Genomic DNA, 26,254 nt, shown 5'->3' on the forward strand with positions numbered 1-26,254 from the left:
AAACTCCTTTTTCTCGTTGTTGGTATTTAAAATACTTTAGCAAGATTCCTTTCTGCATGAGGCTCCTTTCCACATTCATATCTTTTGCAATCACTGTCTCCCCCTCCTTGTACTTTTCTCTATAGAGAAATAGTATCTATGAGACTTGATTGTGAAATGTTTCTTAGAATTAAATCAATAACACTTTAAGGTTTTCCGGCTTAATTTGTATATATTTGTCTTGGAATATAGTACCCATCTCTCCAGCATGCAATTTTGTAGTTGTTTGGATGTTGGCTTCAGGGGTGGGAGGGGAGGAAGTTATATTTTTAGCTATAGTGATTCTCTTTGTAAATGGTGTACACTATAGTCTGTCCTCCAATTGATTTACTGCATATGGAACCAACTCACTCTTAAGTACACTCTACAATTTCAGTGGTTTACAAAACCAATAAAAATATAAAATGCTGAAATAAATATTTAAGATTCCTTTTCTGCATTACACTGAAGATATGATGAAAATAAAGTTTAAAAGAAAGTATTTGCACTTGAGGAATTCAGGTAAAAGTCATGAAGCTATAATTAAAAGCAGAGTTGTAGGGACCAAGTAAAATTTGGGAGAGATGATTAAACTTTACCGTTCATCTTATTTTTATCTTATATTCATTTAAACAAAGCCAATCTTGATGGACTATAAAATACACCATATGTTGTCATTTAAAAATAAAGTTCTGTATTGAAGTTTAGCATGTCTGTCCTGTGACTGTATGCCACCACTCCCCGCATCAGAATCCTTCTAAAACAGGGCTTCAAGGAAGCCCTGTGAACCTATTTTCTGTCTCAGTTTTAGATACATCCCCAGCCTTTCTCCTCCTTCGTGCCTCTCAGCTCTAGCTGGGACGGTTGTCTTATTCCCTTATACACATGCCAGACCCTTCCATCAAAGGCCATCTCACAACCTATCCTCTACTAAGTCCAGCTTCTTTCTTCAGTGTTCAAAGCTCATTCCCTACACGGATACAAGGGCAGAAGGAGAGGGCAGGATGAATTGAGAGATTAAGATTGACATATATACATGGCCATGTATAAAATAGCTAGCTAGTGGGAAGCTTCTGTATACCACAGGGAGCTCAGCCCAGTGCTCTGTGATGACCTCGAGGGGTGCGGTGGGAGGTGGTGGGGGGAAGTTCCAAGAGGGAGGAATATATATATACACACATATATCTGATTCGCTTCGTTGTACAGCAAAAACTAAAGCAACATTTTAAAGCAATTATATTTCAATTTTTAGAATTTTAAAAAATAAAAAGCCTTTCCTGGAGACTGCAGCCCAAATGGAGGGCTCAGTGTTTCCCAAACCTGGCGGCACATCAGAACTAATAGAGGCAGTTGTTTCATCTCTAACTTCCTCCAGACCTACTAAATCAGACCCTCTGGGTTTGAGACCTAGGAAAAAGCATTTTATCAAACTCTCCAGCTGATTCCGATACAACTACCTAATATTCTCCCTTGATGTTTTGGGAGCCACTGGTGTCATAGAAAGAATCAGTAATTCTGGAGTTTGTTGGACCTACGTTCAAATCTTCGTACCTGCCAAGGTGCTCAGGTTATCAGACCTCAGTGGGACTTGGGTCCAGCAGACAATAAAATTATAATCTCTTTCCCGAAGAGCTTTCTGGGGGAAAACCCTGATGCTATACAGGTTTAAGAAACCACCCAGCTAAGTTGATACATTGGATAGTTTGAATATAGTAGTCTGAAGGTAGTCTAGTGAAACAGACTGCTTTCCTGAGTGGCATATGATAGCCTGTCTCTTTTGTGTTGTGGTCATACTGTACTAAGTATCAGCAGTGTTCCCCTCTCCTCCCTTCTTTAAAATGCAGATAAGGTTTCTGTCTTTGATCCAGAACTGGCTTCTAACTGGAGAATGAGTCTTGATTTCCTACACGCCGGAGCACTCCACCACAAGGGGGGTCAAGATATGGGACTACTTATGCGAATAAGGGACCTGAAACTATTTAGACAATTTAGAGATTTCAGTGTCATTTAAAGAGGATTTTCCTTTTTTTTTTTTTCATTCAGGAGAAGAGAACTGTAGAGTCTTAGAACTAGAAGGAGCCTCAGGAACCATCTCATTCAGCCCTCTTGTTGGTTCTTTTAGTGACTTAGTGCCAGCAAGTGCTTAGATCAGAAAATCTCGTTAGCTCACCAGAATGAGTTCAGAAACCTCCTTCAAATTGGACGTGTATAAGCCAAAATTATATAGCATTTTAAATTGTTTTAAACTGTAAGTTTAAAATGGTTATAATCATTTTTAGTATAATTATATTGACTGGTATAGTTAGATTGCTTTTAGAGATGGATTTCTTTACAAACTATCATACTTAGACAATGCCTCCTCCCTTGCCTTCTCTCTGTAGCTTTTGAAAAGGAATCCTCTTCTCAACCAACAGGCTGATTAACAGCAGTGAACAACTCTGAAGACTTAATCATAATCAACCTCATTTGCTATAACAAAAATAAAATATGTTTGTTTCTTACTAAGCACTTATTATGAGATGGATCCTGGACCAGTGCTTTTATATACATTAATTCCGTGGATATCATTTATTAATCCTTACAGCCATCCTCAGAGTAGATATTATTATTTCTGTTTCACTCATAAGGTAACTGAGGCCTGCTTAAAGTCAGATAACTGCTAAGTGGCTGAGCATGGGATCCAATCTAGGTCCAATTCCAGGGGTTCTAAACAAGCAGTTAATGATACTAGACCGTGATTTAGCCTGAGGTTCCTAAAATTTTGAGTTAAATATTGATTAAAACCATGAACTTTCTCCCCTGTATAACTTTGTACACATGCAAAATTTTGCCTATGAAATTGATCCTTAAAGAGCAGGTGTTTGAACTGTGGAGGTCCACTTAGAGGTGGATTTTTTTTAAATCCGTGAATGTAGTGCTATGGTTTACTGTCTGCAGTTGACTGAATCTGCAGATAAGGAGGGCAGACTATGAGACTTGAACATCACAGATTTTGGTATCTGTGGCAGGTCCTGGAACCATGGCCCATGGATACATAGGGTCAATTGTAGCTTCAGAAGATTCAGACTCCCTGAAACCCATGCTACCCAATGAGTGCAAACCTCCAGATTCAGCTTGACAGTAAAGATTGTTAACTAATTACAAGGTAAATAAACAATTTCCTCATGTCCTTCACATATTGATTTTAGCATCTTAGATAGGAATAGGAAGGGGTAATCTAGTTAATTCTGTGAATGTATTCCATTGGACTTGGATATATGTTACAACTGGGAGTTCACATTCCTCTTTTTGAGTGAGCAGTGACACCATCTTTTTAGATTCCTTTTTTGGTTTTTGTTTAGAAATCATGCTCTCACACTCACTTTTGCAAATATAAATAATAATAGTAATAGAATTTTAAAAATAATAGGGCCAAGAGGGACCTGAGAGATCATCTAGTACAACCTTCTCATTTACAGATGAGATGAGAAAGTCTCTAGGACTCTCTCAAGGTCACACAGTCAATTAGTCAGGGTCAAGCTTGGAGTCCCACTGCTTTTCCTATCGTATAGACTGGAAAATTAGTTCATGGCAAACATATTCAAAGAAATAGCAGGTACCCATTTTGCATCTTGAGTCCATTCCTTTCCAAACTGCTAAAACATGTTCTTGCATGACTGAAAATAAAACAGTAATAAGAGATTTAGCACAAATATTCATTTCAGCCCTATTAAAGTTCAGGTAGAAGCTGAACTACACATTCAAGAATGTAGCCTAGAGGCCAAGAGCCATGATGCCACAATGAGATTGGGAATACTGGCCTGTTGGACAGACCTGTAGTCTGGGTTATCAGCTCAGTGGTTTTACTGAAGTCAGTTACTCCTTTGCATCTTTAACCCATGAACACTTATTGGGCATCAGACTGTGTGCTAGGCTGTATGCTGGCCCTTGGAACATGGGGACGCCTAAGATCCCTGGTGTCACAGAGATATCAGGCATTGTCAGGAACCAGTATAGCCCTTACTCCCAGAACATTTTACTCAATGAAGGAGAGAGCATACTCAATGTCATTCATGTTCCAGACAACATCTTGGAGGCATTCCTCTTTAGAGAAATGGCTTATTTCCTCCAAGGTTTTCTCCTTGGAGGAAAATATTTTCAGTTTGAGTTAGCAGAGTATTGGCCAGGATGCATAGTTTTTCCTTCAACAGTTCCTCTTCCAGTAGTCATTGATCAAAACCAGACTAATTAAGAAATAGGAGCTGGTTTTCTTTCACAAGGCCAATAATTACCAGCCCTGGATTTTCAAGGTTGTCTCCAATGATCTTAAGGGACATTGAAAAATTCCCAAAATAAAAGTAATTCTCATTCCCCGTAATTTATAAGTCAAATACATATAAGGATTAGACACCACAGTAAAAAGTTAGTGGTATGGCAAAAACAAACTATCCAAGGAGAGGCTGGCCTCCCAAAAGTGGGTGGGTGGGGTTATTCTGTTAGGTCAGCAAAAATATGATGATGTAGCCATTAACAACCATTTACCTTTTACAAGAAAATGAATATAAGCTACATCTTAATACCACTTATTCACTTCTAGTCAATCATCACTCTCAAAGTGAACTAATCATTCAACATATTGGTTCTTGTTTTAAGATGATTCTGTACTAAGCTGTGAAATGCTAGTAGCATTTTCAGATTTTAAATTTTTGTGGTATTTTAAGTTGTAAACAACTCTTTCAAACCAGGAGAGAGAGAAAGAGAGCGAGCATGAGCAAGCACGATTGTGAGCGTGTTGATATGAACGAATGTATGTAAGAGTTTTTCATCAGGGATTTCTCGATGCATTATAATGCAAATTGCATTTTTAAACCAGCCGAACTATTGATGGCTTTATTGAATGGAATAATTTATTTCATAAGTATTTTAGTCAGATGACATTTCATCATCAAACAACAGTAAACACAATAGCCATTTCCCATAAGACTATTCTCTTGAGCCAAGGGCTTAAAAAAGAAAATAAAACTTGCCTTGTTCCAAACATAGCATTGTACTAAACAGTTGTTTATTTCACTAGAAAAGAAAAGAGTTCTGCCAGCCAGACGTGGTGGACCAGAAAAACATGCTGCTATGTCAGATCATCCCAAGAAATCTCCATTTTTTTTCTTCCTTTCCTAATAATGTTTGACAAGTAGAGATGAATTTTTAAAATCCAAGTCTCTTTTATGCCATTCATTGGGATAATACTATAAAATCTCTCCTCGGGTACTCAGAGTATTACAACATCAATGACCTGTCAGCAGCTGCGTACAGTTTTTCTTTTTAAGACTGTGTAAAGCTATGGTTAAATTCTAATTTTCTAAAATAGGTTTAAGTATGGGGCGAGCCAAAATTAGGTGCACTTTTCTTGCTAGAAATCAGACCACAAATTGCACATTGTACTTACAAAGATGATTAAGGCGGTCCAGCCGCACACCAGCAGTTCAGCAGATTAATTGGAGCATGCAGATTTGTGTAAAAACATATGTTGGGACTGGGGAAACCTTTTTTTTTTTTCAGTACTGTTCTAAAGTTGTTGTTTTTTTTTTCTTGCAAGTTCCACTGTATAATTTGTACATTATCTAATTCTCCCCTAAAAGTCTCAGATTAAATTCATATATGCCAGGGGTCCAATATTTAGGCGTTTTTGTCAAAATGGAAATGCCTTATTGGTATCTTTCTCCCAATTAGCTAGTGGCAACCTTTCTCACTTAGTAAACCTCAAAGTGTTCATTATTTTAAAATTGTTGCATGATGAAACCAGAGCGACTTGTTTAAACAAGGCATAGACTTAGGAGCCAAATGGAGCTGGAGCCTTGGAGCCCTGATTCACAAGGACATATAGTGAGCACTTGGGAAATATAAGTTGGAATTTGCTGGAAAATGTGAATTAAAAATAACTCTCAAAGATTTGAGATCAAGTATGCAAAGTGCCTGGCAGAATGCCTGGTGCTTAGCGGAGAGCTCAGTGTAGCCTGGGGAGGGGGGTGGAAGTGGTGGCTGAGGCGGCCCAGTGGAGGATGATCATGGTAGCTCTGTGTGTGGTGGTAGAGAACTTGGACATCTAGGCAGTTAAGTCAGTTATTTCAGGGGGAAAAAATCAGAGTCTAGCAAGCAGTACTTACTTAAAGCAGCTGTGAAGAGCTTCACATGTAAATTTCTTGCCATGTTCCTTAGATGCAACAATCACTGCAAGGTTCAATGAACACTGGTCTTGGTGCCCTTATATGCTTAAGACTATGTCTGCTCTATGGAGAAGGCAATGGCAACCCACTCCAGTGCTCTTGCCTGGAAAATCCCATGGACGGAGGAGCCTGGGAGGCTGCAGTCCATGGGGTCGTGAAGAGTCGGATAGGACTGGGCGACTTCACTTGCACTTTTCACTTTCTTGCATTGGAGAAGGAAATGGCAACCCACCCCAGTGTCCTTGCCTGGAGAATCCCAGGGATGGGGGAGCCTGGTGGGCTGCCGTCTATGGGGTCGCACAGAGTCGGACACGACTGAAGTGACTTCGCAGCAGCAGCAGCAGCATGTCTGCTCTGAAGTTTCCTGTTGCTCTTATTATATTTACTTTCCAGCAGTGAAAAAGAACCTCATTCTGTGGCTAAAATCCCAGTCTCTCATGAGGTTTGTTATTGTTGGAATTTGGCTGGATCTCATCTTAAACAATGCTTAAATCTTGAGTTATCCAGTCTCAGCTCTTTCCCTTTGGTTCTGTTTGGTAAGTAAATCCCTCCTTCGTTTCTCAATTTCTTCACATACTGGGTATCTCTCCTCCCCTCTGCTGTTTTTCCCTGCAGTCCCATAAACATAATTGTTGTACCATGGCGACTCTTGTAGAAATAGGCTGGAGTTCCTGTAGACATCATTTTCGAGATAGTTCCATGCTTCTTTCTTGGTACTGCAAGTGGGTGACTTCTCACCCAAGTGAAACCAGCAAGTACTGCTAAGTGCTGTTTTATTTGGACTGTAAGGAGATTGGGTTATCTTTCTGAATAATCTATAGGATTGAGTCCAGATGTCAGAGTACCATCCTGTGAAGTCTAGTTCGCTTGCACATATTCACCAAAAGGGACCTCTGTGATTCTTTCCTTTGTATACTTCTGAGACTGGATTGAATGATTAACATTACATGGAGCAAGTTCCAGGTCATTGATCCAGCCAAAGGGAAATACCCATTAAGTCAATCACAGAACAGCTCAGGCTGTTCTCATATACTTGGGCTTCCAACATAACAAAATTATAACTGTAACAATTTTGCCAAAAAGAGGTACTGGGGAGTGATGACCACTAATTTCAGTAATTTTTCTGATGTTCTTCTGGATCCTGCTATTAACTAAAGAGAAGAGTTTGATGGGCCATATACTTGAACTAACTAGGCTTCAGTTGTTCATCTGAAAAAAGCTGAATGACCATTAATATTTTGAGAGTGCGTGACTTACTAACCCATTAGAGTAACTGAGTAATTACTCAATTGAGCAGCCATTATAGAAGGGGGAACTTAGCCCAGAACACCTGTGAGGCAGGTGAATGCAAGTGACACTGATGTGCATATGTGTGTGTGTGTGTGTGTGTGTGTGTATGTGTGTATACACCTCAGGATATACACACATATATATACTTGAGTTCAAAGAAGAGTCACTGATCTTAGCCTGAGCTGGTGATTGGACTTGGTGATTGGGCTTTTTGCACATTGTAGTTTGATAACTGTCTCTCCTGTGACTTTCTGTATGAAACTGTTCCCGTTACTGTGTACAGATAACTAATTGGAAGTCAAGCACCTCGCAGGAGCTCAAATACTTTTTGCAGAAAGAATCAGTAATAATTCTTGAACCCAGGATTTATTATAACTGAGAAACTGCTTTCCCAAAGTTTAATTTAACCCTCCATTTGTTAGTTTGACTCACTTTTATACCAAGGAAACAGCTGAATCCATACTGCTCATAGTGGTTGCACAAACACCTGAAAGACCTTTTATAGTATTGGCTAATATTTTAATAATTCTACCTAAAACTTCCTTAAATTGAGATCAACAAGTTACACTAGACATGGGGATTATAACATATTTTGATCTAATGCAAAGCTTATTGGGCTTCTCAGGTGGCGCAGTGGTAAAGAATCTACCTGCCAACGCAGGAGACGCAGAAGACTGGGTTCAATCCCTGGGTCAGGAAGATCTCCTGGCGGAAGGCATGGCAACCCATTCCAGTATTCTTGCCTGGAGAATCCCATGGACAGAGGAACCTGTCGGGCTACAGTCCAGGGGGTTGCAAAGAGTCAGATATAACTGAAGGACTAAGCATGCACACACACACACAGTCTATTAATCCTAACTTCCCATAGATTCCAGAGTTAAAATTCTGACAATGTTCATCAAATAAGAGAACATTAAAAAGAAACAAATAAGGAATATTTCCAAATTAGCATGCATGTCCTTAATATAAAATTCATTTCATTTTTAATTTGAGTTCAAGGCAACAAAGCCAGAAATACATATTTTTAAAGTAACTTTTTATTCCTTTAGTTAAAATCTAAGTTCTCAGTCCTGTGTGAATGAATGGTACAGACTGGGTGACATTCTTTATCTACTCCTAACTCTGCTTAACACTGCTACTACTCATCTTTTTTAAAATTATTTTTATAAACTGTAATATTTCTGAAACTGTGCTAGATGTATACACATTTCAAAGTTGTAGAATTTGTCTGCTGTGTATTTGATACACTCTTCCTTGGTAGACCCACCATCTCATTGTGACAGCCCTTCATTTTTATTCTATCAGTATTCAAATCTTTTTGTCTGTGTCTTTCTGACTCGGTTTATGGTCACAGCTCCCAGAAGGTCAGTGTTTTGTGTATATGAGATCCTAGTGTGTGTGTGCTCACTTCAGTCACGTCTGACCCTTTGTGACCCTGTAGACTGCGGTCCACCAGGCTCCTCTGTCCATGGGATTCTCCAGGCAAGAATACTGGAGTAGGTTGCCATGCCCTCCTCCAGATGATCTTCCTGTCCCAGGGGATCAAACCCACGTCTCCTGTGTCTCCTGCATTGCAGGTGGATTCTTTACTCCTGAGCCACCGGGGAAGCCCAGGAGATCCTGTTAGACCCCAGTATATAAGCCACTTGGGCTTCCCTGGTGTCTCAGATGGTAAAGAATCTCCCTGCAGTGCTGCCCATTCTAGTATTCTTGCCTGGAGAATTCCATGGACCCACCATACAGTCACAAAGAATGGGACACTACTGAGCAACTTTTACTTTTCATATCAGCCACTGGTACATTACCTGCCACCCACCCTGCCCCTCCCCTGCTCTCGGTCCCCTCCCACTGTCTCTCGTCTGCACTTGGGGTCTCTACTTGCCCGCGTTTCTGCCGTCTTTCAGCCGCAGCTGGTGCATAGCAGTTGCTCCGCAGACGCAGCACAGGTGCACACCCTGACCACTTTTCTCTCTTTAACACTGTTAAGCCCACCCTTGACTTTCTGATCCCACACTTCGCTGATTCTCCTTCTACCCTGTTAGCGCCTCTCTAACAGGATCTGCACAACCTTCTTGGCTGGTTCCCCTTCCTCCACAGCTCCTGACATTCTCAGTCCCCCATTTCCATCTTCAAACCCCCTCTCTTTCCACTCGCTGAGCCAAATCTTGTCTGCATGTCTGTCTTCCAAAGTTGTACCATCCATTTAGATCTTGTCCTTCAGTTCCATTCTTTTAATTGCCTACTGCACTGATTTTCAAACTGACTCCTAGGGAGGATCCTTTGTACCAGACACAGATGCTTGCGTTCTTATCCTTGCCCTGTCCACACCCTTCCTTCTCAATCTCACATTCTTCTCTCAGCCTTCAAAACCAAGTAGAAATTTCAGCTCTTTAGTGAAATCTCCCTGTCATTTCTCTACCTCCCCCTCAACACCGTTGAACTGGGATCGCTTTTCAGAAATTACAGCGCAGTAATTAGTAACTCTACTTTCATATTCTGAACTCACATTTTCATTTCCATCAGCAAGGATACTAGATATTTTTACCTTCTAAGCCCCTTATCATTAACCTCCCTATAATCACTTGTACATAACATTTAAAGTTACTTAGTCTTTTGTTATTTAAATATCCTCTCTCATTAGATCCAGAACTATCCTAAGATTATTATATATTTAACTTCCCAAAATCTATTAAGTTAATTAATATTAAATAAGTTGATATGTTCTTAATCATAATAATATTGTGATTATATACACATTTATGCATTTTATTAATTCTGAAGCAGATTAATTGTAGTATAATCAGTTTTGTCACGTAAGAACTGACTTCTATCTGTAATGAAAAATATTACGAGTCCTTGTGTTTTAATTTCATTCCTAATATATAGCTATAGGAATCACAGCCAAAGACTAAAATCAGGTAATGTGTACAATTTATTTGATATTTCTTTTAAATAGGAAGGTGATTATATTTATACTTTTTGATAGGAATTATGCAATTTACAGTTGTAAAATTGGAATAAGGCCAATATATTTTTACTTACCTAAAAGGTAACATACTCACATTTAAAAAGAAATATAGTTCTTGTTGATGTATGACAAAACCACAAAGTTCTCTAAAGCAATTATCCTTCAATTAAAAACATTTATTTTAAAGATAATTATATTTTTAAAAAAACCAAATGAGTAGCTTGAAATCAGTCATGATTTGTTTTAATTTTTAAAACTCTAATTAGCACATCCTGACAGATAAAAATTAATGTTACCTTCCAATGTTTTAGGATGCCTGACAAAAATCCCATTTTATAGAATTGAAAGGTTTGCCTGTGTGTACAACGTGAGAAGTAACTTGTCAGAAGTGATGACATCAAATGTAAAATATCTCAATTAGTCTCAAAACAAAATTATTACTTAAATGTATTTTAATAGTGCTTAGCAATCATATCAAATTCATAACATTTAAATACTCTCTGAATAATAATAATGAATCCTTTGATCTCTCTACACAAGATAAGATGTAAACTGTAAAGATTCACATTTTATTCTAACCCAGCTGGAAGAGTAATAAATGTAAGAGGGAACATAGGGTAAAATGGTTCAACAGAACTTTCCAAGTTCCCTCTGTCATCCCTGGATTCCAAGTCAGCAGATCTCAGTCCTAAGGTCAGTGTCTTCCAATAAGCTTCTGAGGACTCACTCAGCTTCCCTAAATACAACATCCTCCTAATCAGCATTTCCTTAAAAGCATAAGTGAAGTGAAGTCGCTCAGTTGTGTCCAACTCTTTGCGACCCCGTCGACTGTAGCCTACCAGGCTCCTCCATTCATGGGATTTTCCAGGCAAGAGCACTGGAGTGGGTTGCCACTTCCTTTTCCAGGGGATCTTCCTGACCCAGGGATTGAACCCAGGTCTCCCATAAAGCACTTGTAAATGTAAATTGATGCTATTTCCTCATGCCTGGAAAAAGAAAGGTGGGGGGGAGTGTCTTCACAGCTTAGTTATTTGTTCCTTTAATCAAGATTTCTCCTCCTTTAAGCCTTATTAGTGAAATAAAGCAATCTGCTTTTCCTCCTGTTTCCTAAAATAAAAAGACAGAAAAGACTGAACTGTCCTCTAGACTGACTGTCCCCAGTGCCTCAAGGCCTTAAACAATTACTATCATTTAACTTTGGGTAGTTTATATACTGTTACCCAAAGTAATTGACCCTACTGACAAACAAAATTGCAAACCATTTTCTTGAGCTGATGTTCAATACTTTCAGTTCAGTTCAGTCACTCAGTCATGCCCGACTCTTTGAGAGGCCATGGACTGCAGCTCGGCAAGCTTCCCTGTCCATCACCAACTCCCGGAGTTTACTCAAACTCAAGTTCATCAAGTTGGTGATGCCATCCAACCATCTCATCCTCTGCCGTCCCCTTCTCCTCCAACCTTCAATCTTTCCCAGCATCAGGGTCTTTTCACATGAGCCAGTTCTTTGCATCAGGTGGCCAAAGTATTAAAGTTTCAGCTTCAGCATCAATCCTTCCAATGAATATTCAGGACTGATTTCCTTTAAGATGGATTGGTTGGATCTCCTTGCTGTCCAAGGGACTCTCAAGAGTCTTCTCCAACACCACAGTTCAAAAGCCTCAATTCTTTGGCACTCAGCTTTCTTCATAGTCCAACTCTCACATTCATACATGACCACTGGAAGAACCACAGCTTTGACTAGATGGACCTTTGTTGGCAAAGTAATGTCTCTGCTTTTTAATATGCTGTCTAGGTTGATCATAACTTTTCTTCAAAGGGGCAAGCGTCTTTTAATTTCATGGCTGCAGTCACCATCTGCAGTGATTTTGGAGCCCAAGAAAAAAGTCTCTCACTGTTTCCATTGTTTCCTCATCTACTTGCCATGAAGCGATGGGACCAGATGCCATGATCTTAGTTTTCTGAATGTTGAATTTTAAGCCAACTTTTTCACTCTCCTCTTTCCCTTTCATCAAGAGGCTCTTTAGTTCTTCTTCGCTTTCTGCCATAAGGGTGGTGTCTTTGCATATCTGAGGTTATTGATATTTCTCCCAGCAATCTTGATTCCAGCTTGTGCTTAATCCAGCCTGCATTTCTCATGATGTACTCTGCATATAAGTTAAATAAGCAGGGTGACAATATACAGCCTTGATGTACACCTTCTCCTGATTTGGAACCAGTCTATTGTTCCATGTCCAGTTCTAACTGTTGCTTCTTGACCTGCATATAGATTTCTCAGAAGGCAGGTCAGGTGGTCTGGTATTCCCATCTCTTTAAGAATTTTCCACAGTTTGTTGTGATCCACATAGTCAAAGGATTTGGCATAATAATAAAGCAGAAGTAGATGTTTCTCTGGAACTCTCTTGCTTTTTTGATGATCCAACGGATGTTGGCAATTTGATCTCTGGTTCCTCTGCCTTTTCTAAATCCAGCTTGAACATCTGGAAGTTCACGGTTCACATAACTGTTGAAGCCTGGCTTGGAGAATTTTGAGCATTATTTTGTTAGTGTGTAAGATGAGTGCAATTGTGTGGTAGTTTGAGCATTCTTTGGCATTGCCTTTCTTTGGGATTGGAATGAAAACTGACCTTTTTCCAGTCCTGTGGCCACTGCTGAGTTTTCCAAATTTTCTGGCATATTGAGTACAGCACTTTAACAGCATCATCTTTTAGATTTGAAATAGCTCAACTGGAATTCCATCACCTCCACTAGCTTTGTTCATAGTGATGCTTCCTAAAGCCCACTTGATTTCACATTCCAGGATGTCTGGCTCTAGGTGAGTGATCACACCATCGTGGTTATCTGGGTCATGACGATCTTTTTTGTATAGTCTTCGGTGTATTCTTGCCACCTCTTCTTAATATCTTCTGCTTCTGTTAAGTCCATACCACTTCTGTCCTTTATTGTGCCCATCTTTGCATGAAATATTCCCTTGGTATCTCTAATTTTCTTGACGAGATCTCTAGTCTTTCCCATTCTGTTGTTTTCCTCTATTTCTTTGCACTGATCACTGAGGAAGGCTTTGTTATCTCTCCTTGCTGTTCTTTGGACCTCTGAATTCAGATGGGTATTGTCTTTCCTTTTCTTCTTTGCCTTTCGCTTCTCTTCTTTTCTCAGTTCAAAAGCATCAATTCTTCAGCCCTCAGCCTCTTTATGGTCCAACTCTCATATCCGTACCTGAGGACTGGAAAAACAATAGCTTTGACTATATGAACCTTTGTTGGAAAAGTAATGTCTCTGCTTTTTAATACACTGTCTAGGTTTGTCGTAGCTTTTCTTCCAAGGAACAGGCATATTTTAATTTCATGGCTGCATTCACCATCTGCAGTGATTTTGAAACCCAAGAAAATAAAGTCTGTCACTGTTTCCGTTGTTTCCCCATCTATTTGCCATGACATAATGGGACTGGATCCCATGATCTTAGTTTTTTGAGTGTTAAGTTTTATGCCAGCTTTTTCACTCTCTTCTTTCACCTTCATCAAGAGGCTCTTTAGTTCCTCTTTCTGTCATAAGAGTGGTGTCATCTGCGTATCTGAGGTTATCTAAATCTTCTGTGAACTTTTCTGCTTGTTGTGGTATGTGTTTAAAATTTGTAAGTGGTAAATCTAAGCAAAATGAAGAGGCAAAATGAGAACATTTGCTGTTAAAATATTACAGTATAATATACTTGCAGGATGAATGGCATTAATTCTAACAAATAAGCGAGATTCAATCAGAGAACAAACCTCTTTTGTTAATGATCTCTCAGTTAAAACAAAGTCTGTATTTCACACTAAGAGTCTAACATTAGGCTTCCTCTTAAAATTATGCCCCAAATGTGATATTCTTCTTTCTTGTGAAAGTTCTTTCCATCTTCTTCTGACATGTCCTATCTTGTGCTGGAGAGCTTGAGAGCAGTATCTGACCACCTGCGGTTATTATAGTGAAGAGTTTTCAGCATATGACGTGGGGACTATTAGTCCTACCAGAGACAGATCCAGTCTAGAACCAGTGTATAATCTTGGGTGAGATCAAAGAATTATTTCAAATGGTGACTGTAATCTGTTCTGTAAGGCCAGTGCTTGGTCTGTAAATAAGCCTGAAGGGTGTTATCAATGTGTCAGGATCTCTGAGTGATTGATCTGTGTTGGACAGATCATGAAAATAGACAGAAAACACAGGGGTTGCTTCCCTGTGGAAATCGTGGTGGTAAATTGCCATTTGTGTCCCTGTTAGGAGCCTAGCTGATCTGATTAGGGACATAACAGCTTTACAGACGGGACTTTGGGACTCTTAAGATCTTCCATGTCTTTCTGTGAAGTTCAAATACAACTGCCCCTTGCTCTTCAGTCTCAAGCACAGACTTTGGCAGTAATCAGGACTGTTGCCAGCAATCTTTCCCGGTCTTACATTCTAAATACCTCTTTCCCAGAGCTGTTATCACTCACAAGTATGGCTAGAAGTGGATTTGTATTCACCCAAAAGGTAAGGAGGGCCTTCCTTAGAGGCTCAGGTGGTAAAGAATCTACCTACAATTCAAGAGACCTGGGTTTAGTCCCTGGGTCGGGAAGATCCCCTGGAATAGGGAATGGCAACCCACTCTAGTATTCTTGCCTGGAAAATTCCATGGACAGAGGAGCCTGGCAGCCTACAGTCCATGGGGCCACAAAGGGTCAGACACAACAGAGAACACACACATAAACACACACACACACACACGTGCCTTGTACCACCAGATGCCAAGTAATGGTAAAGTAGACAGGACACTGCTTTTATGGAATATATGTCTATAAGGGAGGTAAACATTAAACAGAAATAAATATTTAATTGTAACAGCTCTCAAACTTAGAGTTTGGCAATGAGAAACCAGTTCATTTTGTCATTTTGCTTCTGAATCCTTTAAAATCATAAATTTCATAAATCAAAATAAATTCCATAAATGAAGCAAGTTTTATAATGAAATATTTTATATGTTTTATAATGACATATGTCTGCAGTCATAATATTGAAAAATAAATGGTAAGCCTAGGTATTGTTTGTGCAAGGCATCAGACCTAATATTAAGCATTTTCATTATTTACTATTGGATGAGAATTTGGACTTAACCAGCTGCCATAACTAGTAGGTCATATTTGTCTTCCCTTTTCCTTCAACAAATATTTTTTTTTAAATAGTGATAATGGATCTATTCTTGGCCTTCTTTATAATGGAGTGGGGGTAGAGTTTTCTCTGTCTTTGACATTAAATGTTACTGGTCAGACAAGGACTTCAGCTACATCAACAACCACACAAAAAAAGTAAGGTCTTTGGCAAGCATGAGGCACTCAGATTACTTCAAATATCATCTTGCATTGGCCTTAGCATGGCCTGTTAGTTCAAGCCCTAAAAATAAACACCTATTAATCAGCTAATGGTAACATGGATGGACCAGCTCTCTGACTGTGGGGACCTCAGTCTAACCTCATTCAATAGCTTGTCTTATGTCACCCAGGATGAGGTAGTTTGCAGCCAGGAATGCCTCTAAAAGAAGACAGTCAAAAGCTGAACTAAATGTTTAAAATAACCTCTGTAACTCCTCTCCACACTGACAGATTGCTTTCAACTCGAATGGAGTCAAACCACAGCACCAGCCCTAGTGGCCTTCCTGGGGCCAACTCAGAGCCGCGGAGTTTGTCAAGTAAAACTGCAGGTTTGGCGGAGCTCTCTCTCTCTTGTCTTGCTTTTAATCAAAAAACAACCAGAGGAGAACTCACTCCTGGAAGTCCTTATCTTCATAAAATGTAGCTAATGACTCCTGTTAAGTTCAATAAGGTTGCTGTGTAATTCACTAAGGAAACTGTTGGCCAGTCACCTCCTGCCCGCAGACCTCTCAAAGAATACAAGCTGGAGGGACCCCCGTGGAGCTGGGCTGTGACTGTTTATATACATGTACTTTGTCCCAGCGACAGTGGAAAGCTGAGCCCTCAATATAGCTTTCAGTTTCTTGTTTTTGCTGTTTTTTTTTTTTTTTTTTTGAATGGCAGTCTTTTTTCTGTATGTAGTGGAAATGGGGGGAGGGAGAGAGATTTGTTTTAATGTATACTTTTCTCTAATGTGTTTACCCCCAAATAAGTGAGCTGTAGTAGATACTTTGGCCCCACACAAAGTAAATATTTAGCTTACAAATTCCATACAGAAACATGGCCCCGGGTATTTGGGTTTCATAAAAGAGGATTAGCCTGGGGCAAAGGGCTGGTGTGCCTGCTCCATGGGATCCAGAGGAAAGGGCCCTCCACTGTATACCACCCCTTTGGCCCTCAGCAGCCTCACTCCCACCCCACTTTTCCAACTGTGTCTTCTGCCAGGCCCACGATCTTTGTTGATTCTGAACTTTTCTGAGCTGCCCCTGATGCCCTCAGACTTTTGCTCATCACCGTGTCTGTGCCTCTCCTTCCACCAGAAGCACCCTCCCTGTCTTACCACTGAGCAAACATGACCTCAAGACTCCAAGGTGACCTTACTTCTGCTCAGAGCCTTGCCTCCCCTCCTCAGGGCCACCGCAGGGCCTTCTGCACGGTTCTCCCACAGCCTGTCCTCCAGATCGGTCTCTGTTGTTCAGATGCTCAGTCATGTCCGACTCTTTGCAACTGCAGCATGCCAGGCTTCCCTCCCTCCACCGTCTCCTGGAGCTTGCCCAAACTCATGTCCGTTGAGTCAGTGATGCCATCCAACCATCTCATCCTCTGTCGTCCCCTTCTCCTCCTGCCTTCAATCTTTCCCAGCATCAGGGTCTTTTCTAATGAGTTGGCTCTTCGCATCAGGTGGCCAAAGCTTCAACGTCAGTCTTTCCAATGAATGTTCAGGACTGATTTCCTTTAGGATTGACTGGTTTGATCTCCTTGCAGTCCAAGTGACTCTAAAGAGCCTTCTCCAACACCACTGCCTTTTAACCTACTTGTCCCCCTTACTCCTAAAAGGCCCTGGAAGACAGGAATTGTATCAAGTATTCTTTGAATCTAGGTGACTTGAATCTGAAATGGGTTAACCACTGGGCCTCACGTTTACTAGAATGCCTTCCTCTAGATGTATTTAAAAGGAGATCAATCAGAAGAATGATTCACAAAGCCCAGCCCTGTAGAATGACTCAAAACCTTCAGAAAGACAGATAAGATATTTTCCACCATGCAGACCTTCAGCACGACCTGCCTCCAGCCCGGGGAAGCCTGCTGGCTGTGTCTAGATTTAAGGTCTATTTCCAGGTGACTTCGGTTCAGCTCGCCTCCTGTGCGTCGGTCTGCTCTGTGCAGTCCGGTGTCTCCTGCCCACCTCCCCGCCCTGTTGGAAACTGTCTTCTGGAGTTGGGCCAGCGTGCCTTTTCACTCCTTCAGCACAGTTTCCCTTCTCACTTGGAAAAGTCCCTGCCTCGGTGGATCTGACGTTAAATTAGTAATACAGTTAAAGATAAAATCAAGTAGGATACTTATGGGCTTAAATTTAAAATTTTGTTAACTATACAGTTGACCTTCGAAGTTCAGTTTAACCATAAAATGCATTCTTTGTTTCCCAAGCTCAATTTTCTGTTTCTAATTTTCTATTTTATGATAACTTTTTGGGGGAAAGGATAGAAATAAACTAAAAGCCTTAACCCAGTGTATAGAAGCCACCAGATCCTCATTTTTCTTAAAGGAGCACTGCTGAAAATGTGTAAAGATTGTTTTTTAAAGTTTACGTATTACTTGAAAGTAAAGCAATAGGAATATGGACTCCGCCTGAACCTGAAAATTCTACAGTCACCATAGCCATGGCACTTGTGGTTCGCAGAGTGCAAATCCACGTGTCCTACACAAATACAGTTCACTTTCATAGCTTGATATCTCTTCACTCATCTTAAACACCTTAAGGAATTTGGAAAGGGAGGCAGAAATAAAACAGATGAACCTGCTGAGATATGGCCAGGAACAGTAGTACTTCATTTTGATTGATGTTTTTACAACCTTATCTTCTAGATAAAAGCTACTGTAAACAAAAGCCTACCTGAATTGATTGTATTTCAAGGAAGCCAGAGCCACCTGTGTGCAGCGATTGGTTCCCAAGTGCTTAGTTTTTCTTCTTAGCAGTCAGTTCCCACCCACCTTACAGTCACCACCTCAACCACCAGGAGTGGCCCTTCCAGGGATTAGTACTTCTGTTTTCTACCAGGTTTAAGCCTCAGCATCGTCTCCTCCATAGCAACCTGGAAAGCAGGGATTCCTAATAGCCCCTCTGGGAGCTAGCTCTTCAGAATGTGCAACTCAGGCATGTTTTTAAGGCTCATTTTCTCATGTTTAAAAATGATTTTTCTTCCCTCCATGGTGGAGAGTATCAGCAAAAGATATTTTCCCCCAAATGTTGTTGTTCAGTCGTGTCTGACTCTTTGCGACCCCATGGACTGCAACATGCCAGGCTTCCCTGTCGTTTGCTATCTCCCTGAGTTTTCTCAAATTCATGTCCATTCATTCAATGATGCCATCTAACCATCTCATTCTCTGTCGCCCCTGTCTTCTCCTGCCCTCAATCTTTCCCAGCATCGGGGTCTTTTCCAGTGAGTCAGCTCTTCACATCAGGTGGCCAAAGTATTGGAGCTTCAGCTTCAGCATCAGTCCTTTCAATAATATTCAGGGTTAATTTCCTTTAGGATTGACTGGTTTGATTTCCTTGCTGTCCAAGGGACTCTCAAGAGTCTTCTGCAGCACTTCAGTTTGAAAGCATCAGTTCTTCAGTGCTCAGCCTTCTTTATGGTCCAACTCTCACATCCATACCTGACTACTGGAAAAACCATAGCTTTGACTATATGGACTTTTGTCGGCAAAGTGATGTCTCTGCTGTGGTAGCATCCACAGCTTCTCCCGAGGCAGGGGCTCTGTAGTGTTATTCGTTCATGTATTCATGTATCCGCTCAGCCAATATTCATAGGTTGACTCCTGCCTGCCTCTGAAATAGCAACTGTTCTCACGGAACTTTGTATTCTAGAAGTGTTTGTTTAGTAACTGCCATGCTGGATTATTCTCTTTTTTTTTCTGAGAACTATTTTTTGTTTGTTTGTTTTTCTTTATCAGGCCATTTTTCATAATGACCTGGATGGTTCTACCTTCTCATTTTTTTTTTTTCTCCTCTTTCCAGCATTTGCCTTTTTGAATCTATAAAATTGAGAGGTTTGCTTCTGAGGACTGTGATGGTTTAGCCAGAGAGACTTTCCTTATCATGAAGTATTTATGATGAGTAAAAGAAAATTTTAACTACACATTTAGAGCAAGTTGGGATCTGACATACCTGAAGCATTGTGTCACATTTGGTTAACGATAGATTTATAGGGCAAACATATATCAGCCTTAATCCTTTAGTTACTTGACTTTGCCAAGGATGAAAATTCCGATAATTTTTTTATTTTAAGCAGACTTATATATATCCAGAACCCATAAATCTCTTTGTGTCTTGAGATAAACGTCTGACTGAACTCTGGGTTACCCTGTGATCTTCCATGAACTGAGCCGAGGAAACAGAGGCCCCCTCCCGCCTCTGCCTAATAATAAAAGACTATGTGCAAAAAGTTTGCAATATTTTTGTGATAAAAATATTTTCTGTTTTATAATTTCTGATTTCTAGTATTCAGAAAGTTGTTAATAAAAAGTTCAGAAATAACCTCAACATTTATCAGAGCCAATCTATGGTTGACTCACTGGCAAATACCAAAATGGACTGTTGCACCGTCAGCCGCATGTGTTGCCAGCATGATGATCACTTTCCATTATGGTTGTCATATCAATTATAAATTCTCTGGCATCAAACCCTAAATCAGCTGAAATGATGGGTTTGCCTTTGGCATGTTTCCCTGGGGAAATAACTGAGAAAACATGTAATAATTCACACAACCAATTTTGTAAGCTACCCCAACTTTTGGAAGAAGGCTGGGGTATAAATTCTAGAGCGATAGATATGATTTGCACCCAAGGTCCCCTGAAGTGTCCTCTCACTGATAGTACTTAAGTATTTTCAAAGCAAATATGACCTTGGGTACTTTGTGATTTTTTTGTTGTTTGGTTTCTTTCACTGCATTTGGTGTTTCTCTTTTCTTTCCATCCCATTGGAGAAAAAGTGAGAAGCATTGTACTATCCACTTCATACATCCTCATTTGAAACAAAAAACAAGGCTATCATACCTAAGCTCGTTCTCCAGTTTCACAATAAAATAATCTCAATATGCTTTTGATTCTGCCATCCCTCTCTATTTCTCAGGACCTCTAGTCCCAATCTTCATTCTTCTCTCAAAAAAATGGATTTAATGGGGAAAATTAAAAGGCCATTATATGAATAAATGCAGCATAGCTGAGAACTTACCTTGTCTATGAAGACTTCTAGAACACCATGTTATTGTTCTAATTATTCTTGCACTCTGAATCTTTTGGCATCTTATTTATTCAATTATTATTATTGTATTACTCAATTGATAACTTATTTTTACACTTAAATATGAACAGTTCTACATTATTAAAATTTGAGTTATTAAAGTACCTTAGAGAGAGGAAGATCATTTCTTTTGTGACTCCATGCAGGATGGATATGCAGGCTTACAAGTAAATTCTTAATAGGCAAATGCAGAGAGCCTGCCCCACTGCCAGGAGGTAGTGTTTCTCCAAGAAAACAGATATTAAAAACAATGTATTAAATATAAAAAAGCTTCTGCCTTTATTTTCTCTCCCACCTACCTCAGTTTTTCTCTTTTGAAGAGAGATTTACTATAGGCAGGAAAGACTGTTAGTATAGCATCTAAGAATACCCAACACAGGACAAAGTGAAGTGGAAGTTAAGCACTTTTCCAGGCAATTTAATGTAGACATGAAAACGCTGAGTTATATAAACACCAAGGAGAATTTCAGGTGGTTGTGGTTGTGTATTTACATACATTTTAAATTTTCTTCAAAATAATATATTATCTGTTTATTTTCTATGTGGCATAAAGGCCAAAAATGAATCAGTATTTCTCACATATTTTCCATTTTTATTTTCAAGATTATAGACAGTAAGTTGATGTTACAAAGATATAGACTTGCATTTTTAATCATGAAGATCCATAAACCCAGTGAGAATATTCGTAACTAGGATTCTATTTCTTTAGTCATTTCAATTTGCAAACACAGAGTTGCCAAGCCAAAAAAAACAAATGAAACAATCAATTTATATTTTTACTTCATCTCTAGATATTACCAAAAAAAGAATATTTGCTTTGTATGTGAAATTGACCGTAGTGCCAGAACCTTAAGACGCTGTATTACATGATCACTAATCTATTATTATTGTACACATATTTATACACAGGCATAAATACGCACATACTTTGCATATAAACATGTGCAAGCATATTTCACTTGGACTGAAAAGTTATTTACAACTCTGTCTGGAGATACATACAACAGTGATTAACAAGTGCATAACCAATCTACAACACACAGATTAAAACTAAATAAACAGTGTAAGAGTTTATTTTAAAACAATTACAAGATGTTTTATATTTCTCCTTCGTCCTGGACTGTGTGTTTGAGAATGCCTTCTTCATAAAAACCACATGCAAGTCTTTTTGATGGTGAAACAATTGACTTCCAACAGCCACATGTCTGCACACATCCTCGGAAGATACTTCAGACCCCACACAGCAACTCAAAATAAGAAAGGGGAGGGAAAAAAAAAAGATTTTCTGCTATTCCTCTTTTGGAGAGGAGTTTTCTATTTGCTTGTGAATTGAAAAAGTTTGGGTTGAGAACAAAGATTTGAATCAATTCAACTAGGTTTTGTTTTTATTGTTTGATGAAGACTCTCATGACCAAGGGCTTGACTAACATCATCAAATCATTCCATAGTCCTCTTGTCATCCTTCAGATGAAAATTGTTTATTTTATTGACTTGAACCAGATTTATATTGCAGAACCCTCATGCATTAGAATCCTTTTTTAAATGTAATTATAGTAACACAGCTCATTGAGAAAAGAGGTATATGATCAGTGTCATGAATTTTCTCTTATTCTATGTAGAGAGCCAAATTGTACAATAGAATATGAATCCCACCACCATTCACCTTCATATTATGAAAAGAGGTATAAAAGTGTGTTGATTTTTTTTAATAGTTATTTTTTCTTAGAGCTGAAACCATTGATAAGCGAAGTTAATTCCATAAATATGAGATACATTTCTGAGCATTTCTGTGCCTCAGCTTTTCATCTGTGAAACGGGGATAATCATAGCACACAGAGCCTACTCCTTCTCATATAAGGGGCTGGCTTGCACATATTAAATTAGCCTGTACATGTAAAAGCACTTGAAACACTGCCGGCCACATAATAAGCATGCAATAAATTTTAGTTACCTCTTTGCTGTTGCGTACTGGAATCATTTTATTTGTATTTAAAAAAACATCTTTATAGACATAATGTCTGGCCACAGGCCCTCTGAAATCTGTGGAGAAATAGAAGCTAAATGGGCTTTAGGAAGCTAACCAGGAAGTTGACTATTGGGGCTAATTTAGCAAAATGATATCTAATATGTGATTGGAAATCTCTCAATTCCTGCATTTACATTTCATTTCAGCCCCTCTGAAGAGGGTGCCTCAGTCAGTCAGTCAGTTCAGTCACTCAGTCGTGTCCGACTCTTTGCGACACCATGTCCTGCAGCACACCAGGCCTCCCTGTCCATCACCAACTCCGGAGTTTACTCAAACTTATGTTCATAGAGTCGGTGATGCCATCCAATCATCTCATCCTCTGCCGTCCCCTTCTCCTCCAACCTTCAATCTTTCCCAGCATCAGGGTCTTTTCCAGTGAGTCAGTTCTTCACATCAGGTGGCCAAAGTATTGGAGTTTCAGCTTCAGCATCAGTCCTTCCAATGCATATTCAGTACTGATTTCCTTTAGGATGGACTGGTTGGATCTCCTTGCTGTCCAAGGGACTCTCAAGAGTCTTCTCCAACACCACAGTTCAAAAGCCTAAATTCTTTGGCACTCAGCTTTCTTTATAGTCCAACTCTCACATCCATACATGGCTACTGGAAAAACCATAACTTTGACTAGATAGACCTTTGTTGGCAAAGTAATATCTCTGCTTTTTAATATGCTGTCTAGGTTGGTCATAGCTTTTCTTCAAAGGAGCAAGCATCTTTTAATTTCATGGCTGCAGTCACCATCTGTAGTGATTCTGGAGCCCAAGAAAAAAGTCTCTCACTGTTTCCATTGTTTCCCCAACCACTTCCCATGAAGTGATGGGACCGGATGCCATGATCTTAGTTTTCTGAATGTTGAGTTTTAAGCCAACTTTTTCACTGTCCTCTTTCAAGGAAGTCTTAATAATAGAAAGTTAATAGTCTCTTTTCTCCATAAGTAAAACTACCATCCACGTAATTCATGGGTTATAGGATAGCACAGAGGCATGACAAGGAAGAGAGAGTATTTTTTTTACATAGTTTAAAAGAAATAAGCAAGTCCTTCCTGAATTTGGGAGGCCACATTTTCTGTCTGTGCCTCTGAGTTTCTCAGAGAGTTTTGGAAGACTTAATATATAATTTGTGCCGTATTCTGTCCAACATTCATAATCTGACAACCTCAGAGATTATCTGAGGATAGCTAAACTTTTCTAAAAAACTTAAGAGTTTACTCTCTGAAATACCATTTTTAAAACATTTTTGTTGACAATTTTTTAAGAAATATCTTACAGATTGAGCTGCCTTTTTTAACTGAACAAAATGTAACCAGCATTTGTTTTTCCTGGATTGTCCTCAGCACCTTTTGAGACTGACAGAATCTATTTGCCCCAACACCCAACAAGGTTGGATTACCCCAACTGGGGTTTTTAAAATGTCTATTTCTTAGTTGTCAACGGTCACCTCAACTGGCAGAGTTGTGCCTATAATCAACATCCCAAATCCTGTCTCCACCCTCTCTTAGCAGCTTCAGAAGCCCAATAGCCAAGTTTAACACCAAAACCACAGAACTGGGGGAAAGATGCAGAATTCTTCATTTTATGTATGATTTCTCTACTTTGGGAAACCCCAGCATCCTAGATACACAGCAGGGAGGGGCATTGGGGTATAGTTAGTCAGGACCCCAAAACCTCTGTTAGTGTAATAGGACAGAGTTGCTTTGTTTCTGAGATTTGCCTTGATAAAGAGTTGCTACTTACTGATAATCTCATTCGGTAACTCCTTCTGCTGTATAGTCTAGGTTCAAGTTTAACTGACAAAAGCCAGCCTATAGACAGCAGGTCTCTCCATACTGCTTATGTTGAAGAATGGTATTTGAACACTCACGTCTATGGTGCAGGTATATCTATTAGTTATCTATTGCTATATAAAAAACCGCCCCAAACGAAATGACTTAAAATAACACACATTTGTTACCTGACTTCTTCTGTGGGTCAGGAATATGGGTGTAGCTTTCCTGAGTCATGCTCTTTGCCCTCTCTCAGGGGCTGCACTCGAGGCATTGCCCCAGGGTCTGTGGTCTCATCTGGAGGTTTAACTGAGGCAAGATCCACTTGCCAACTCACTCAGTGATTGTTCTTCATGTTGAATCAAAATCTGATTCTTGGTTACTTTCAAACATTGCCCTACTTCTGTACTCAAGAGTTACAGCAGGAATCCAGTTCCTTCTCCCGAGAGCACTGTAAAAACCTAAAGGTCGTGAGTGAGCATATTACCACCTTAAGTGTCCATTTCCAAGTCGTATATACTTTGTTACTCTAATGCTTCCTCACTCATCCTAGAGTTCTCCAGATCAGTTCCAGACTAGAGATATTCTCCTTAAACTATGACACCAGAACCCTCCACAACAATCTAGGTGTGGTCTGACCAGTGCATTGAGCATCTCTGCTCTTTTTCTGGTTGAAGTCTAATACTGTGTTATCATATTTAGTAGACTGATCACTAACTACATCATAGCAAGACAGTCATAGACCCTCCAGCCAGTCCTGGCTTCCAAAGCAGATTCCTCTACTTTTTAGCTGCATGACCTCTGGCAAAATACTTAAATTTCTATGTGCCTCAGTTTCTTTTCTTATAAAGTGGGGACAATAACTTCCTCCCTCATGGAACTGACCTGAGAATTAAATGGATCCACACGTGTAAAGTGCCTAGAACAGTGTTTGTCACATAGTCAGTGCTATGAAATTGTTAATAATTAACATTGTTGTAACTATTATTATGACTAGCACTATGACCTGTAAATATGCCATTGAGGTGCTCTTCCTGGTCACTAATAAAATTACCAAACCATGGCAATGGCTGAGCCCTTCCATCGCCTATGTCTGGGTGGCCACTGATCCAGTAACCAGTGCAAAAGCTGTCTGATCCTGTTATTACTAACACTGCATTCTCCATCTTGTCCAAGGGTATCTGTCATGTACCAGGTACTGTGCTAGGTCTAGAGGATACAAATGTAAGTGAAACGTGGTCTTTGCCCTCAAAAGTGTCACAATACAGCAGAGAGATGAATGGTGAAGCATATAACCTCTGAGAGATGCATATATACAAAACCTACAAAAGGTACCCAGTTTTCATTCCAGTCTCCTACTTAATTTCTCTAAATACTCTAAAATGGAAGGAAACAAGAGAAACGCATTTATAAAGTTGTCATTATTTGTAAGGAGCTTTAATTTTCATAACCTCGAGGTCTTTCATGGCTCTTGACTTTCACCTCCCATTTATTCAAGAGGTATTTGTTATTTTTGCTAATTTGGTAGTATTTTATTTGCAGGCAAAATTACTTGT

At 39.6% G+C, this 26,254-nt stretch overlaps 1 protein-coding gene across 7 annotated transcripts in view; it reads left to right on the forward strand.

Annotated features, from left to right (window-relative positions):
- CDIN1 (CDAN1 interacting nuclease 1) overlaps positions 1–26,254 on the forward strand; it is a 288,076-nt gene that overhangs the window by 197,516 nt on the left and 64,306 nt on the right. Inside the window, exon 12 of one of the 7 annotated variants that reach the window (XM_070468970.1) lies at positions 16,083–16,180. The exons of the other annotated variants lie outside the window; for them this stretch is intronic. Coding sequence (XP_070325071.1) covers positions 16,083–16,180 — 98 coding nt within the window. The remainder of the gene's footprint in view (positions 1–16,082; positions 16,181–26,254) is intronic. 7 annotated transcript variants of the gene reach the window in all.

The sequence above is a fragment of the Odocoileus virginianus genome, chromosome 6 (assembly GCF_023699985.2).
Source record: "Odocoileus virginianus isolate 20LAN1187 ecotype Illinois chromosome 6, Ovbor_1.2, whole genome shotgun sequence".
In the NCBI taxonomy this organism is placed as follows: Eukaryota; Metazoa; Chordata; class Mammalia; order Artiodactyla; family Cervidae; genus Odocoileus; species Odocoileus virginianus.